We start from the raw sequence: 14,839 nt of genomic DNA, 5'->3' as shown, positions 1-14,839 counted from the left end.
CTCTCTCTCTCTCTCTCTCTCAGAGTTTCTCATTTTCCCAATCTCTCAGCCTCTGTTCTCCTTTCTCAGTTTCTCATTTCTCCCTCTCTCACACTTTCCCTCCTTTTCTTAGTCTTCCTATCTTTCTGTCTGTCTCTCTGTCATCGTCTTTCTCCCCCAGTCCCTCTCTCTCTCTCTCTCCGTCTCACTGCTTTTCTCTCTCTGTCAACTTTCACTTTGTCTTTGTTCCTCTCAGACTCACTCCCCCTTTCCCCCTCCCCTTCCCCTCCCATCTCCCTCCCCTCCCCCTCTCTCTCTTCAAAATACGTTTTCCCGCCTATACACACGTTTGATGCCTTTGCACAAACATCAATACCAGCATCCACCTTGCTCTTGTCAACTCATAGGCTTCATAAATACACTTATTCGTCCCCTCCCCCACGCACATGCTCTCATTTCTTCATTTATACGCTTGTACGCTCCCCACCTAAAAATTACACCACCACCATCATACCACCGCCACCATACTTCCACGCATCCACACACCTATATATATACTTCACTAACCCTAACCCTAACCCTAACCCTAACCCTAACCCTAACCCTTACTCCCGTTCCCAAACTCAGATTCTGATATATGCATTTACACACATGTTGCTTCTCCCTTTATCAACTCTTCCCTAGAACAGCAAACCCCTGTTTTCTAAATTTCTAAACCTTCACCTCCCTCCTCGGGTCATCTTTCTTTCCCCCCGCTTCTCTTTATCATTCTCCCTATGCTTCTTTCTTTTTTTTCTTTTCTTCTGATGAAGGACTTCCGTCTGAAAAGTCGAGCACTCTCTTTTTCCATTGTAACATTAAACTAACATGACATTTGTCAAAATTTTGTTTTTTCTGTGTTTTCTCCTTAATATTTATAGTCATTGCACTACACTACACACACACACACACAAACATACTCACGTGTAACTATACCTCAATGGTTAAGGCGTTCCCTTTACAACCTTGCGGCTTCGGGTTCACCCCTACTGCGCGGCACGTTGGGAGAATGTCTACTGCTCTAGTTACGGGCTGATCAATGTTCTTTGAGTAAATTTGGCCGATGGAAACTGCGTGGAAGCTTGTCATATGTATGTGCATTATATGCATATATTAGTATGTTCTATCTATCTATCTATCTATCTATCTATGTATATAGCACCTACCTGCTAGAAATAGGAGTTAAAACCCTAAGTAAACCACCAATAACACTGAAAAATACAGCAGAAAACAACAGTATTCGGGCGAACGGGTAAAGAATTTAGACATACCAACAGAGCTAAATGCTATATGTTCTGGCATTTGGATACTCTTGTATCCTCAAATCTCATCAGCAAGATTTACCAACTGAAAAAAATTCAAACTCGTCACGTTGAAGTCTGCCTGCATTCTGAATTGTTTGGCGCCAAAATCAGAACAGCTTCAGTGTAAATATATTAAAGAGTAAACATTCAAATGTGAACATTTATATAGATATTATTATATATGTACCCTTTTGTTAAATATAAATTTTAATTCTGTAGCTATCTAACGCTAATTAAATGCTTGCAACCATCTATATTATTGTTGTTATTATTATGAATTATTTATATTTACCGCAGATAATAATAACAATAGCAATATCTATATAAATATTCACATTTGAATATTTACTCGTTATAAATATATTTACACAGAATCTGTTCTCATTTTGGTGCAAAACTGTTTAGAACACTGGCAGACTTCTACGTGATGAGTTTGAATTTTTTCACTTGGTAAATTTTGCTGATGAGAGTTTAAGAATTTTTCGCCAGAACTCGAAATCATGATACAAGAGCATCCAAGTGCTAGAATATGTAACATTTAACTGTGATGGTACGTCTAAATTCTTTACCCGTTCGCCCGAATACTGCTGTTTTCTGGTGTATTTTTCAGTTTTATTGGTGGTTTACCTGGAGTTTTAACTCCTATTTCTAGCAGGTAGGCGCCTCACGTGCCCTTTTGATAAATAAATAAATATATATATATATATGTATATGTATGTATATATATGTGTGTGTGTGTGTGTGTGTGTGTGTGTGTGTGTGTGTGTGTGTGTGTATATATAGAGAGAGAGATGATAGCAGTAATATAGGTAATATAGTTAAATACAAAATGTCGGCGCGGTGACCTCTCCCAGTCGGAATCATAAATACGTGATCATAGCGGATTAGGATAAACCTTAATCTCACGTGACCTTACTCAGTCACTTAACCTTCACACTCTGATTTAAATAGCTGCAACAGCTTCCGGCAGCCATCTTGCCAACTCAGCGCAATCCTAATGATGAAATAACATTCCGTTAGTTCGGTTACATATGCGCACATTAATGCGTACATGTGGAGATGCGCGCACGCGCACACACAATGCCACTTCACTCCACGCCCCTCACCCACTCTACCCGTACACAAAACGTAACTAGAATGTATAAATGTGTACTTATGTATACATAAACACATACATATATATACAGATACACCCAAACTAGAAAGATTAGACATGGGCAAAGACACGCGCGCACATACACAAGCACACACACACATATACATGTATGTATGTATATATATATATATATTTATATATGTATATATCTATATATAAGATAGGGAAGGCCGGTTTATGGGATTACCCTCCTCCGGATTTATGTTTTCTACCAACGATCTCATGAACCGTTCTTCCCCAGTGAAATATATACTGTTCTATATCTTAGAGCGTCCTTCTTCTCCGAATTTATGTTTTCTACATGGGATATATATATATATATATATATATATATATATATATATATATATATATATAGCAATAATAAATCTCTGAGCGAGATGCAAACAGCAGCAGCACGACATCGTGAAGTATATTTGCCACCTAAATGTGGCTGACCCATAGCGGACGATGCTACTGTTGTTTATAGACCCAGAAAGACATCTCCTCCAGCTGGTTAACGAAACACTGTCTGTATCCAATCAGTATTTCCGAAAGGAAATCATCGTTCCCATCTCTGGCATACACGCTGATGACGGGTTACTACCCAGAAACCTGGGTCCCGGTGTATCACGTAAGGCTAGGGACGGACACGATGATTTCCCTTCGTAAATACTGATCGGACAGACAGACAGACAGACAGTGTGTCATTAGTCAGGTGGAGGAGATATCTTCCTGGGGCTATAAACAACGGTAGCATCATCCTCTATGGATCAGCCACATTTAGGTGGCAAATATACTTCACAACATATATAGATATATATATATATATTGGAAAATTCACAAAAAAAAAAACAAAAGACGAAGACAGGTGGTGTAGACAACAAACAGATGTATTAGTATAACGCTCGGGAAGTGAAAAAGTTTTTAACGTTTCGAGCCTACGCTCTTCCACAGAAAGTAACACAGAAAGAAACAAGGAGTGAAAATAGGAGAGAAAAAAAGGAGAGAGAAAAAAGAAACAAGGAGAGAATATATAAATATACATATACATATACATATATTAAATATATGTACATACACACAAATACATACAGGTATACAGATATTATATTGTATATGCATTGAAAATACTCTCTCTCTCTCTCTCTCTCTCTCTCACACACACATACACACACAAAATATACATACGTATAAACACAGCCCATCATTCACACAGAAACACACACGAAACATCGCAACAGCTGCAACGAAATAAAAAGTAAATTAAAAATCACAAGAAAAAGAAACAAAAACCACCAAAATCCCCAGTAATTTAATATTTTATCTCCACCAAAATAAACTACTTCTAGCAGATTCTGTTGTATAACTGCACTTCCGGTTAGGATATATTGAGCATTTTTCAAAGAAAGTTTTTCCTGGTGCATACATCTGCTTTTGGTGGTGCATACATCTGCAATTAATTTACACGTGAAACTACGCCTTTGTACGAATTTATAGTTACTCGCTGTGTGTGCATGAACAGCCATGTGTTCGTGTTTGTATGTGCATGTGTGTGTGTGTGTGTGTGTGTGCGTGAGCGCGCGATTATGTAAGTAATAATGACAATGATAATAATAACAACAACAACAATAATAATAATTGCAACAACAACGACGACGACAATGCTGCTGCTGATGATTTTAAGGGAGGGAATTAATTGCACTGACCCCAGAACATAAGGACCTTAAAGAGTTAAGGCTAAACACTTTTCTCCGACACGCTAACGACTCTGCCAGCTCGACGCCTTGGCAATGATGATGATGATGATGATGATGATGATGATGATGATGATGATGATGATGATGATGATGATAATAATAATGCTCTGATGCAGTACCAAACAGTGGCTCTCATGGCTTCTGATCTTAACTGATTGTAAGTGTTATCTTGTACATTGTTTTGTCTTGGTATAAAAAGATGGGCTACAGCCAATATTCTGCTCAATACCATAGCTTTGCTTGTCAGTTGTTTGACCTTAACCTGTTGAGCATGTCCCTTGGTGGTTGACGATATGTGCATCTCTGATCACGAGCAGAAGTAGTGGGGGAGCATCATAGCCATGTGTTGAGAGGAATTCTTTGGGGGTTTGAATAATTCACTTTTGGAAACATGGGTGTTTTGCTCAACATCCTTAAACAACCCTTATTCAGGGACCTTTTGAGCGGGATGGGCTACTCGGTCATGTGCTGTTTATCTTGATGTGAGATCACCATGTTGGGCACATATGGTTGTGATGCATGTGCCTGGTGTACCCTTATCAGACGGGTAGTCATGATGGGTATAATGGGCTTCGTATATTTTACCCCAGTGCCACTTTGATGGCAAGTACTGCTCTCTCACTCAATAATAATAATAATAATAATAATAATAATAATAATAATAATAATAATAATAATGATAATAATAATAATAGTGGTGGTGGTAGTAGTAGTAGTAGTAGTAGTAGTAGTAGTAGTAGTAGTAGTTGTTGTTGTAATAACGCGCGCGTACACACATGCACGCACACACACATGCAAAAAAGTGATATAACATGGAAGATATTTCATGTCAAATTTCATACAAGAAATCAATTTAACATTAAACTGAAGAATTACTCTCAATACTTTTTGTACAGTACATATTTATTGACTTTTACAGTGACTTCGAAGTTTCGGCTTGCTCACCTTCATGTGACTATTGGACACTCACTCACGTACACACACATGCACACACACACACGCACACATACACATACACAAATATACATGTATGCATACATGTATATGGGTATAAATACATATAAATATGTACACACACATACACATACACACATTGATATATGTGTATATATTATATATCTATATTATATATCTGCATGCAAACGCTTATATATAAATGTGTATACATGTACAGTAATCCCTCGACTATCGCGGGTGTTACGTTCCAACCCCATCCCGCGATAGGTGAAAATCCGCGAAGTAGAAACAGTACTGTACTCTATATTTTTTTGCTTTTATTTTTATAATTTCTGTATATTTATTTTATTATGAATGCAAAACAACATTATTATGAATGCCCATACGCACGCACACACACACACCCATGCCCATACAGACATATTTTTATTTGTGTGATATAATACAATCAACTGTTTGTTTAGAACAGTTGTTGGCTACAGACTGTTTTATACCTTATGTAATATTTACATAACTTGGGAATACATTTTGCCTCTCGGTTGAAGAATGTGCAAGTTTTTTAAAATGTCCACTATATTCTGGATATCAGATAAAGAAAAGAGGAGAGTGCAACAATTATGGGGAAAATGGGGGAGTGTTCCACATTCTTTTCTTCGGATTTCTCTCTGTTTCTTTGTGTGAAATTGTAACACAATAAATTGACATATGTACATATGGCGGGATATATGTAGAAGCGATATAGATTGAAAAATAGATGGATGAATAGAGAAGCACATAGATGGATTATAGCATGAATGGGATATAGAATGTGGTGTATTGAGTTTAATGAGTGAAGAATGAAAGAGTATTAAACATATTAAAATGTGCCCTGAATTCGAAGGTTAAGGTGCAACACCAGCATTCGTGCAGGTACTGAGGTGCGATTACCGGTGTTATACGTTGAAGATGTTTTCAACTAAGATATTAGTTATAGTTTCATGTGTCTATGTTTTCAAAATATTTCAGATTTAAGCTTAAAATAGATAACCTGGAACCGTGATTATTTCGTTTTTTGGCTTTTCTTAAAAATACAAATGTTTCGCATTTAGACCGCCATTCCTGTACGCTCTCTTTTTAAAAATGTATTTTCTTTCTAGCTGACATTATAATTGGAGGCAGTGTCTTTAAAACAGCACATATAATTGGAGAGTGTAGCCGTTCGTCGTCTTTTGATAGTTCTGAAGTTAGATACATACATAGATAGTTAGATAGTGTGTGTCTGTGTGTTTGTGCGTGCGTGCGTGCGTGTATGTGTGTGAGTGCGTGCGTGTGCGTGTGTATTCATCCATCAAGCATCTCCGTCCACTATTCCGGGGAGGGGCCGGTCGTGCGGAGTAAAGCTCTCAGCAACAGAGACAATCATCGTCCTTCTCCAAATGATTATAGTCTTTGAATTATGTGTGTGTGTGTGTGTGTGTGTACGTGTGTATGTGTGTATGTGTGTGTAAGTAACTGCGTGTTTATGCAATTTCTAATTGTGCATGGAGTGAATCCCAGTATTTCTTTCAAATTTATTTATAATGCACAATAAAAGGTAATCACTGTTGCCATCTGGGCGGATGTGGTACACATTACTTGGAATGTTTTGATGTGCAATTTGCGATAACGACATATTTCGGAGTAATATATATGTCTGTGTGTGTGTGTGTGTGTGTGTGTGTGTGTATGTGTGTATTTCATTTCCTTTTATTTCATTTTATCTAGTTTCAGCTCATGAGCTGTGGCCATGCTGGGGCAGCGCCATATATATATATATATATATATATATATATATATATATATATATATATATATATATATATATATATATATATATAATACAAAGAATATATATACATGTATACACACATATATGTACATACTTACATCTACATGTGTATATATATGCATATCAGGGTACAGGACGTTAGAACAATAAACTACAGACAACGGAACGAACACATAGGAAAACGGAAAGCCACTTGGAATATCCCTTCATCAGCTGTCTCTATTCTATCTAGACGTTTCGAAGATATATATATACACACACACACACACATACGGGTGAGTGGACAAACGAAAGAAGGGCACTCAACAAATTTATTGGGAGTTACATGTATGGATCAAAGCAGTTTGATTCAAATTTGTTGGTACTCTTAAGTTTCAAGCGCGATGTTAGTCGTCAGCCATTTTGAAATTCAATGACAGAAATTGAATGTTATTGCCGTAAGATGGGCTGGGATTGGTCGAAGAAGGTCACACGGTGTCATGCTTTGATGTGGGTATAAGGGTAACAGTTAGTTGGAAAATACCGCATCGTGAACGCGTGGTCAATTTCCTGTTGACTATACGGTATTTTCCAACTAACTATTACCCATATACCAACATCAAGCCACAACACCATGTCACCTTCCTCGACCAATCGCAGCCCGCCATACGGTAATAACAATCAACTTCTGTCATTCAAATTCAAAATGGCTGAAGACTAGCATCACGCTTCAAAACTCAAAAGTACCAACGCATTTGAATCAAACAGTTTTGATCTATATATACATATGCATATATAATACATACACACACACACACACACACACACACACACACACACACACACACACACACACACACACACACACATATATATAATACATATATATATATACATACACATATACATGCATATATATACATATATATATATGCACACAATACACACACACACACACACACACACACATATATGTATGTGTGTGTGTATGTATAAGTCTGTATAGAAATAAACTTTCCATCCGTTAGGATGTGAAAAATAATAGTCAATCATTCCTGAAGAGGATTTTTGCTTTTTTCAACTTCATAATGCACTTTAAATGTGTAAATATGAAAGAAAGCATTTAGGTGATACGCAGCGTAGGCAATATGAATATTATAAATTTGACTGGAGAAGGAATTTAAAATTTATCATTCTATGTATGTATTCTTCGTTTTCTTTGTATTTTTAAACTGATACACATGATTGTTGTTTTCTCACCTGTCTTCGTCTTTTTTCTGTAAATTTGAAGTGTGTGTGTGTGTGTGTGTGTGTGTGTGTGTGTGTGTGTGTGTGTGTGTGTGTGTGTGTCGTTGCTATTGTGCAAAAGTGTCGTGAGTCCAAAACGTTGCTTTTTGAGGAAAAGAAAAAGTAGTTTCACCATTTTATAGCAAAACTGATGTACTACACTTTGACAATTTTTCATATCTTGGCATCTGAAGCAGCTGGAGATACGTAAGTTTGATCAAAAGAACCGGCTATTGCAAGCAAAAGTAAATATAAGAAAAAAACGCATTTGGCCAAATTTGGACATACGACAGTTTAACATAATTGCAACGAGATATATATATATATATATATATATATATATATATATGTAAATGTACATGTGTGTGTATTGTATGTATATGTGTCTGTATAAATGTTTCAGGAAATACATGTGCTTTAAAGGAAACTATATGTACATTTAGATTACACATGCCCACATCGATACTTACAAATTGACGTACACTTACAGAGACTCACGCTCCCGCATACATCGACAGACGCACGCGCACACACGATCACATCCATACACGTATATTCTCACACAAAGAGATATTCACACTTATATTCCACATCAAACCTTTTACTAAGACATCCATTTTAATTTATCCTTCATTTTTTTTTACCGCTCCCCGATTTCTCAGTCTTTAAACTTTGTACTGTTCAATGTCTTGCAACTCTTGTACCGTTTTTTGGTGATGTCGAATTGACGGCTTTGTAATGTTAGGGCGGCTCAGCTGAAGTATGACTCCGGTTGTTGTTGTTGTTATTATTATTATTATTATTATTATTATTATTATTATTATGGTGGTTCACAATTTCTCTGAGTAACATCTCAAATGTAGGAATCTTTGCGGCTATACTTACATTCTTGTTAACCTTTCCGACTGCCGCTGTATCATTGTCCCCATTTGGCTGAAGATGTTCTGAAGGTTTTGTGTGGTTCGAACCATCTTCTGCCACGTGATGCTTTGGCGTCGACACTTCGCCTGTGTCACGGTCCGATGTCAGTACCGATACGTTTTCGTATTTCACCATCGCTTCCTTGCTATTTGTTTCTACTGATTGAGGCTGAAACGTAACCGAACTGTCATTTCCACACTTGTTATTTATGTCACTCGCATTTTCAAAGCTATTTGATGACGGTACAACGGTGTCTGTGCTGCTGTTGAAATCTTTCCCCATAAACGTTCTTAATTCTAACTTCCGTTGTCCATCGCACTCCGACGGTAGCAAGTATCTGGAACATTCAGGAGTCAGCATGTTTATTTCATCGTTAGAATAACGAGAAGCAAGGGCTGATATTTCTGCTTTCGTAGTCGTTGTTGTAGTTGCTGTTGTTGTTGATGATGATGATGAGGGTGATGATGCAGTTACTATTGTGACATCTGCTGTTCTTATCGTTGTTGTCGCTGTCGTCGTCATCGTCGTCGTCGTCGTGGCTGCAAAGCTTTCATTATCATCAGAACTTCCGCTTCCGGTGTCAGATATTGTTCGCGTCTTAGTTGGACGCTTCCACACTCGGTTCTGTCGTTGAAGATTTGTTTTCAAAATTGGTTTGGTCCGATTTTGATTCTCTTCACAATTTGCTGCCGACCGATTATCAGAGACCATTTCGTTACTTGCTCCTATTGGTTTCGAGTCTTTCTGATTGAAATCTGAGATTTTTAATCGTGAAAATTTTTCACTGCGAGACATTTCTCTATTGGTTCCCATTCCACTTGGTTTATCCTCCAGACGTTTGATTGTCAGTTCAGGTGCATTGAGTTTAGATTTAGAATGTCTGATGAAGAATTCATCTTGTATTTCTTCGCCACAACTAACTGTAGAAGACCTTCTAGATGCTTCCAAACATGTAACCGACGAAACAATAGTCGGCTCCTTCATGTTTGAACATTCCAAATTGCTGTTGGCATGAAGGATGTGTTTTTTGTTATTTTCTTTCCCTTTTAGAATATCTTCGCTGCTACTTGCATTTTTGGCAAATTTATTCGGTGCCAGGAGGTTAAAGTAAGTCTTTCGGTTTGTATCTCGAGAAGAATTGCTCTTTGAGTAACGCAAGAAAGAACGTCTCCATTGTTTCTCAGATTGATTACCGACAGAATTCTCGAAGATGTTGTCGGCAGAACTATTCGAGTAAAGTTTAGAACGTTTGTTATCGGAATTGTTTGCTGGACTTGAAGATGGCGTCAGTTTAATACTGTTCAAGGAAGCTTTGGTTTCTTTGAATTTAGCACCAATCGAACCTTCAAGGTTGCTCTTTGACCGCCGCAGCGATTGCTTCAACCGACAACTAAGACTACGAATAATTGCTTTAGTTTGCATTAAGGAAGACTCCATATTTTCTTTAAACGCTTTGTTTGGACTGTGTTCGACTGATGTGAAATGTGGTTGGTGTTCTAACGATTCGACAGAGAGCGACTCAAGAGGCAACGGTTCCAGACTTTCAACGCTATATTTCGACGGTGAATTATATTCTTTAATAGGTGTTGAAGCATTTCTTAGTAAAACTGGAATGGCACCTCTTTCAACGTTTATCGAGCCTCTACGCGAACGCGAAGGGATCGATTCCATGGCAATTGATTTATTCGAATTAATTGTTTCCCCGTGTGAATTCGCATCGTTTGAACTTACGCATTGTTTTACCAATGATTCTTGTTGGCATCGAACTGTGACGCTTTCTATGTGCCTAAAACTTCCGCTAGAACATAAACTCAGTCTAGAGTTGATCGATGGTCGCTGATAGTCTAAAGTACGGTCAGATTTCGCTCGGATTTTTTCTACTAATGGCGTGGTCCCTAAATTAGTGATATTGTCCAAAGACTGGACACTGTCTACGCGTCGGTTAAGTCTGTTGTCTGGCGTTGTTAAATTTTGATCATCAGTGGAGGCACAAAATGAGTCTATTGGTAGGCTGTCGTCTGCCACAGTTTCTATGACTGATTCAACATTTGCCGCCGCACAAGAACGCCTGGCGTTGATTTTACTCTCACGATTAGAGTCTCCTCGAAGCAAACCGTTTTCATTAGTTTCCTGTGTAATGACGCTGCATTTGTTACGATGACCGGTCAAGGGACAGCCAATCGTTGTCCGACGTTCAATTTTACGTTTCTTACGGTGTCCAGTCAGTGGTCTATCATTTCTTGGTGAAACTGTGACCGTGAGGTCTTCAGTTCGGTGTCCAGTTAAAGGGTTTACGTTATTCGCGAGACAGACAGTCATATGATTGTTTTGGATGTGGATAACTGGTAAGTCCAAGGACATTTTGTCGGGTTTGTGCTGTTCCACAGATTACAAAGATTGTTTGATTTCTACCTCACTTCCGGTGTGTTGTCGTCCCTTGAAAAAGATGGTCGTTTAAACCATTTGAATTATTTTGCAGTTTTATCAGCTGGAGATTGCGGAGGTATAATACGGGGTGGGGTGGGATGGGAGAAGCAAAAGAAAGAGAGAGAGAGAATGGAGGTAAGAGAAAGAAAGAGAAAAGAGGGGAGGGAGATGGAGGAATAAATTAATAAGTGAAGAGAAAAGGATAAAAGGTTTGAATGAGGGAAAGTGAGAGGAGAAAGAAAATGGAAAAAAAGAAAATGAATTTATGCGAGTAATGAAAAAGGAGTGAGAGGAAGTCGAGAGAGGAGAGAGAGGGAGACAAGATGAGGGAAAAGGGAGGGCTGAGACGGCAAGAGAGGGAGAGAGAGAGAGCGAGAGGAGAGAAAGAGAAAGAGAGAGAGAGGAGAGGGAGAGGGAAAATAGATTGATAGGGAGATAACAGAGAGAGAGAGAGAGCGGTGGAAGTAAAATCAGGAAGGAAGAGAGAGAGAGAGAGAGAGAGAGAGAGAGACGGTGGATAGAGAGAAAGGAAGAGAGATAGGGTGAGGAAGAGAGAGAGAGATGGAGAATTAGAAGCAGAAAATATGCATGCAAGCTAAATGTAAAATGGATTTGTGTGTGTGTGTGTGTTTAACAATGTTATGTACTACAAACACGTTCGTTCTGTGGACGTTAGGACTGAAACACGTTTCAGTGGTAGCTTGTACAGAATAGGATTAAAATTGTGAGGGATGCAATAAGTAAGGTACTTGGGTGAATCCCTTCTCGTTTGATAACCAAATCTCAACATGAGCACAGGAGAGAGAGAAAGAGAGAAAGAAAAGCAAAAAAAAAACAAAAAACAAAAAAAAAACAATAATAAAACAATTAGCCAAGTGTTGTATGTATCCCGATTGAAGAATTTAGGGCAAATATAACCAAAGATTTTAAAATGCTGGGAGCAGTTCAAAGAAATACGACTGTTTAATCCAGACAGTGGTTACACCATAAAGTAATTATAATCCATTTGGACGATATCGCGTGTAATCCGAGATGCGATTCATATACCAAGTCATCAGTGGAGGCACAAAATGAGTCTATTGGTAGGCTGTCGTCTGCCACAGTTTCTATGACTGATTCAACATTTGCCGCCGCACAAGAACGCCTGGCGTTGATTTTACTCTCACGATTAGAGTCTCCTCGAAGCAAACCGTTTTCATTAGTTTCCTGGTTAATGACGCTGCATTTGTTACGATGACCGGTCAAGGGACAGCCAATCGTTGTCCGACGTTCAATTTTACGTTTCTTACGGTGTCCAGTCAGTGGTCTATCATTTCGTGGTGATGATGATGTTGCTGCTGCTGCTGCTGTTGCTGCTGCTGCTGCTGCAATTACTGGATGTGGTGTTGGTGTTGGTGGTGTGATAGCGTTGCTGGTGTTGCTATTACTGTTGGCGTCGCTGTTGGTGTTTTTTGTTGTTGGCGTTGGTGTTTGTGGTGGTGGTGGTGGTGTCGGTCTTGTTGGTGTTTATGTTGTTTTTGTTGCTGTTTTTGTTGTTGGTGTTGCTTCTGTTGTTGTTGTTATTGTTGGTGGTGGTCGTGGGGTCGACCTTGTTGCTTTTGCTGTTGTTATTGATAATGGTGGGGGAGGAATTGTTATTGTCGTTATTGTAGTTGTTGTTGGTGGTGGTGATGGTGATGTTGCTTTTGATGATGGTGGTGGTGTCGGTCTTGTAGCTGTTGATGTTGTTGTTTGTTGTTGTTGTTTTTGTGGTGGTGGCGGTGGTGTCGGCCTTGTTGCTCGATAATCTCTGCTGAAGATAATTCATAATCTGTTGTTGTTGTTGTTGTTGTTGTTAATTGAATGTTTCCAGACAGTCATTTCCGGAAATTTTTGATGACGTAGTCTTCACAAAATATTCTTCAAATGTTTGTTGACATCAGAAATAAAATTCTCTAAAATACACGCAGTTGTTGTTGTTGTTGTTGTAGCAGGTGCTGCAGTCATTGCTGTTTAGTCCAAGGTCAATCCTGTCGAACTAGATCTATGACCAAAAACATTCCAACTGTGACCATCCCGTCTTATTGCATATCTGGGTATTCATTATCTAATGAGTTCTTGTTTCCTTTTTACTTTTTTGTTCTTTAATACGATTTAAGGCACACGTAACTGTTATTTCTAGCTTGTCGATCGATCTCTTAGAGGTGTCTTCTTGTTATTTATATTTTTACTTTTTTTATATACTGGAATAAGACGAATCCCAAAAAGAGCAAGGCAAATAGTGCTGCAGTTTCCTTTTTTTTGTTTCCTGAATATTCTTTGATTTATTTAGATTGTTCTAGTCTAAGACTATACTGAAGCACAGTTCTTGTGTTTCGGGTAACAATTGGAATCTTTGGAATCTTTGGAAAGAACAGAATCAAAACATAACTGAAATTCTTGATTCAAAATGGCGATTGTATTAAAAACATTGTTTATATATATATATATATATATATATATGTATATATATATATATATATATATATATATATATATATATATATATATGTATATATATATATAAATCAAATTTGGTTTTAGTTTTCGTTTGAAGTAAAGAAATAACGATAAAAGAGTGAAACAAACAAACAAACAAATAAAATGTTTATAAAGAGAGTTATTCGATTTACTGACCTGTTAAAGCATTATTGGAGTGTTTGTTCATGTTTGTTGTAAAAAAACAAATCCAAATAACATTTAGATTTGACAAACTTGACATGTCACAATGCTATATTTTTATACAATGTTTAGTTGCACAGAAATGCTAATATAGAGCGGGTCAGTATAGTTTGCGTTAAACTGTCCAATATTCCTGCGTTTTAAATACATATTAGTTTATGTTCCAATGCCATAGCTCAGTCCACTGTTTTAATATATTCTTAGAAACTTGATTTTTCTTTGTTCTTTTTCCATAAGCTCTTCGTCCCTTCGTCCATCTGATGTTGTTGTTATTGTTGTTGCAATAACGATTGAAAATGTCAAGGGTAGTTTATGCATAAACACACACACACACACATATACACATCCATCTATCTATATATATATATTGATAAAATATAACACACAATGATAATGATAATTACTTGGTGACTATACCCCCAAGTTTACTATTGGTTTTGTTTAGGATAATAATACGACGTCAGAAACAAAAATGGAAGGGGCAGACGACAGCAAAGGAGCCAGTCATTTCGTTGTTGTTGAACGGCAAATGTAAACTACAATG

General features: G+C 37.7%; 2 protein-coding genes across 4 annotated transcripts in view; one reads left to right on the top strand and one right to left on the bottom strand.

The window, feature by feature from the left end:
* Window positions 1-14,032, bottom strand: part of LOC106883970 (uncharacterized) — a 15,469-nt gene extending 1,437 nt beyond the window's left edge. Inside the window, exon 1 of the mRNA XM_014935129.3 lies at window positions 9,133-14,032. Within this exon, the coding sequence (XP_014790615.2) occupies window positions 9,133-11,529 (2,397 nt within the window). The 5' untranslated portion in view covers window positions 11,530-14,032. The remainder of the gene's footprint in view (window positions 1-9,132) is intronic.
* LOC106883971 (uncharacterized) overlaps window positions 1-14,839 on the top strand; it is a 239,096-nt gene that overhangs the window by 166,877 nt on the left and 57,380 nt on the right. The window lies entirely within an intron of this gene.

The sequence above is a fragment of the Octopus bimaculoides genome, chromosome 26 (genome assembly GCF_046866305.1).
Source record: "Octopus bimaculoides isolate indiv1 chromosome 26, ASM4686630v1, whole genome shotgun sequence".
In the NCBI taxonomy this organism is placed as follows: domain Eukaryota; kingdom Metazoa; phylum Mollusca; class Cephalopoda; order Octopoda; family Octopodidae; genus Octopus; species Octopus bimaculoides.
The sequence above is the reverse complement of the archived record's forward strand: the minus strand, read 5'-3'. Positions and strand labels throughout refer to the sequence as shown.